Raw genomic sequence first — 3,505 nt, forward strand, 5'->3', positions numbered from 1 at the left:
TTTAAGGAATCTGCATGACCTCCTCCTTTACCCTGACTTATAGGGTTCATCCGGTGGCACCGACAAAGAGTGCAAAGGATCCAAATTTGGCCATGGGGGCGAGGTCAGGTTTGTCGAGTGTGATACCGATGCCCAAGAAGTACCTATCTGCACCACGTGGCCACAAATCGGACGGGATGCATTTCCTTCCATGACTGGTTTTGCCACTCTTGCGGACAAAGGGGGCATCTACCTAGCACTAGGCCTATGGAATCCAATCCTATAAATCAAAGGACCAACATAGGAAAGAATCCTAAGGATTTCAATCCTTCAGAAATCCTATAAAATTCCTTTGAATCAAAGGAGCCCTAAACTTGGCATGTGGGTTCGTACGAGTCCAAATTCCTTGCACCAGAACGTGATTTGCCATAGTGGAACCTGAAGTCGCACAAGGGGCGAAGTGGGAGGGGCTTTCTGCAAGATTAACAGCCATAATTTTGTTTTTTTGTTTTTCTTGAAACGGACAGCCATAATTTTGTAGAAACGACCTTCAAATCTCTTTGTCTTCGTTGCCCTCTCGCTCTACCCTTCTCTTCTCTTTGTGGCCGGCCTACCTAGTGACTTCTTTTCTAAGATTGACCTACACCTAGCGACTTGATGTAACCAGTTGCAATAATATTGCGTGCACGACCCAAATGCTGCAACCAAATTTACTTTGCACTGATTGGATTTGGACGCCCTACGATGGTGATGTAAGTCATATCCAACGGGCACCATCAGAGGATGCTTATTTTTCTCGCTCTAGCCGGCTGACACCTAGCTAGCGCTGGCCTAGCATATCATCACAATGCACTCCATAAATCGTTAGCGACACGTATTAATATAAGCAATAAAAAAGGTTAAACGTGATTGAGGGAATGAGGGTGACCGGCCGGGCCAAGGCGTGCACGCAGCGCCAAGCTGCTGCATGCACACACAGATGCATGTGTGGAATGATCAACGACTAGGTACACAAGAAAAAGACACGTACGAGTACGACCAATCATGTGAGCAGGCGATCGGGTCTTGTAAGATTCAGCTAGCTCATCACTGTCAACTTAAATTCGATCTCATCCGCCATTGCAACATTGTCAACGGAGTATTGTGCATGCATGAGCATGAGCTTACTATACTCACATGCATAGGCGGCCAGACTTGGTCCACGAAAGATTTTTCAAGAACTAAATAATGGACATTGATGTATGTACGTACCCAACTAGTTGTCGACGAAAAGTCCAACAAGTTTCCAATTTTGTGTAATAAAACTATAAGTGAAAATCTGGCACGATAGCAGCCTCTATCATCTACTCATCGTTATGGATCATGGAATACTAAGGCTAGGATGACACCTAATTAACTTGAAAGATGGGGTGCACCTATCATCGACGATGAGATGGTGGAATAAGGAACCGTCTAATAATGCAAACATATCACATGCATGCATCTCTCCATGTATAAATAATCCTAGCTAATGGCAGCAGGGAGAGCAAAGTATCAAGTCATCAACCAGAGAATTCTGTGACCTGCTTGATCCCGCAGCTAGCCATGACGATCGGCGTCTGCTACGGCGTGGTGGCCAACAACCTCCCGCCGGCTAACGAGGTGGTGCAGCTCTACAGGTCCAAGGGCCTCACCGGCATGCGCATCTACTTCGCCGACGCCAAGGCCCTCTCCGCGCTCCGCGGCTCAGGCATCGCCCTCATCCTCGACGTCGGCGGCACCGACGTGCTGGCCAGCCTCGCCGCCAACGCCTCCAACGCGGCGAACTGGGTCCGGGACAACGTGCGGCCCTACTACCCGGCCGTGAACATCAAGTACATCGCCGCCGGCAACGAGGTCCTGGGCGGCGACACGCAGAACATCGTCCCGGCCATGCGGAACCTCAACGCGGCCCTCAATGGCGCCGGCCTCGGCGCCATCAAGGTGTCCACCTCGATCCGGTTCGACGCGGTGACCAACACCTTCCCGCCGTCCAACGGCGTGTTCGCGCAGGCCTACATGACGGACGTGGCCCGGCTCCTGGCCAGCACCGGCGCGCCGCTGCTCGCCAACGTGTACCCCTACTTCGCCTACAAGGACAACCCGCGGGACATCCAGCTGAACTACGCGACGTTCCGGCCGGGCACCACGGTGCGGGACCAGAACAACGGGCTGACCTACACGTGCCTGTTCGACGCCATGGTGGACGCCCTGGTGGCAGCGCTGGAGCGGGCCGGCGCGCCGGGGGTGAGGGTGGTGGTGTCGGAGAGCGGGTGGCCGTCGGCGAGCGGGTTCGCGGCGACGGCGGACAACGCGAGGGCGTACAACCAGGGGCTGATCGACCACGTCGGCGGGGGCACGCCCAAGAGGCCCGGCTTGCTGGAGACGTACATCTTCGCCATGTTCAACGAGAACTTCAAGACCGGGGAGCTGACCGAGAAGCACTTCGGGCTGTTCAACCCGGACAAGTCGCCGGCGTACCCCATCCAGTTCCATTAGTCTGGCTGCGTCGTCCATACATGCGCCGGCCCGTACGTACACACGTGCACTGTCAACCTAAATAAGCTGCGTATAGTGCAGGAGTGAAGTGTAACGTGGGTACAATATACGTACACGTCGACATATTGTCAGCCTAAATAAGCTGCACGTATTGCAGCAGTGAAGTGTAACGAGAGTGCATGTCAGAACATCGATTCATGCAAGAGTAGTGCGACCATTCCAGGTGGTGTTATATATCGTCTGTCATGAATAAAGAGAAGGAAATTGAGGCAGTTATGAATTTTTTGTGATCCATGCATGCTTTATGTGCAGGGATTCCGTGAGTCCACGGAAACACGTCTCCCACTGAAGGAACATCACTGAAAAGCGTGGAATAGATCCAAGAAGATGTGGTTCAAAAATATAGTTGAAATATGTTATATGTACTATAAAAGCAAAGGCAAAAAAGAACTGCAATTGTGTGTTACTATTTTGTGTGTTAAATTGTTTTCATCCGGCTGTAAATTAGCGATTCTGTAATTGTAACATGGTAGTTTTAACATTTTTTGTTATCTCATGCAGCGAAACCCCTACGGATGGACAGTGGTGAATTGTTGCTGACCAAGGCCTTCCTGCATAGATGCAATCCTCTGTATGGAGTTTTTTTTGCGGCAAATCCTCTGTATGGAGTTAGAGCATCTCCAACAGGCGCGCTATCTTAGCCGCGTGCTGGAAAAAACAATCTCGGAGGGGCTCTCGCCCCTCCGCCATGGACCAGAGGGGAAACCCTTCTCCCATCTAGGGGGAAGGTCAAGGAAGAAGAAGAAGGTGGGCTCTCTCCTCCTCTCTCCCGGTGGCGCCGGAACGCCGCCGGGGCCATCATTGTCACCGCGATCTACACCAAAAAACTTCACCGCCGTCATCACCAACTCTTCCCCCCTCTATGCAGCGGTGTAACCCCTCTTTTACCCGCTGTAATATCTACTTAAACATGGTGCTCAACGCTATATATTATTTCCCAATGATGTAT

General features: G+C 51.4%; 1 protein-coding gene across 1 annotated transcript; it reads left to right on the forward strand.

Annotated features, from left to right (window-relative positions):
• Window positions 1-1,473: 1,473 nt before the first annotated feature.
• LOC606366 (glucan endo-1,3-beta-glucosidase GI) lies at window positions 1,474-2,772 on the forward strand. Its single transcript, XM_044503606.1, has one exon. The coding sequence runs from the start codon at window positions 1,564-1,566 to the stop codon at window positions 2,494-2,496; it is 933 nt and encodes a 310-aa protein (XP_044359541.1). The 5' UTR covers window positions 1,474-1,563; the 3' UTR covers window positions 2,497-2,772.
• Window positions 2,773-3,505: the final 733 nt, after the last annotated feature.

Source organism: Triticum aestivum, chromosome 3D, assembly GCF_018294505.1.
Source record: "Triticum aestivum cultivar Chinese Spring chromosome 3D, IWGSC CS RefSeq v2.1, whole genome shotgun sequence".
Lineage (NCBI taxonomy): Eukaryota > Viridiplantae > Streptophyta > Magnoliopsida > Poales > Poaceae > Triticum > Triticum aestivum.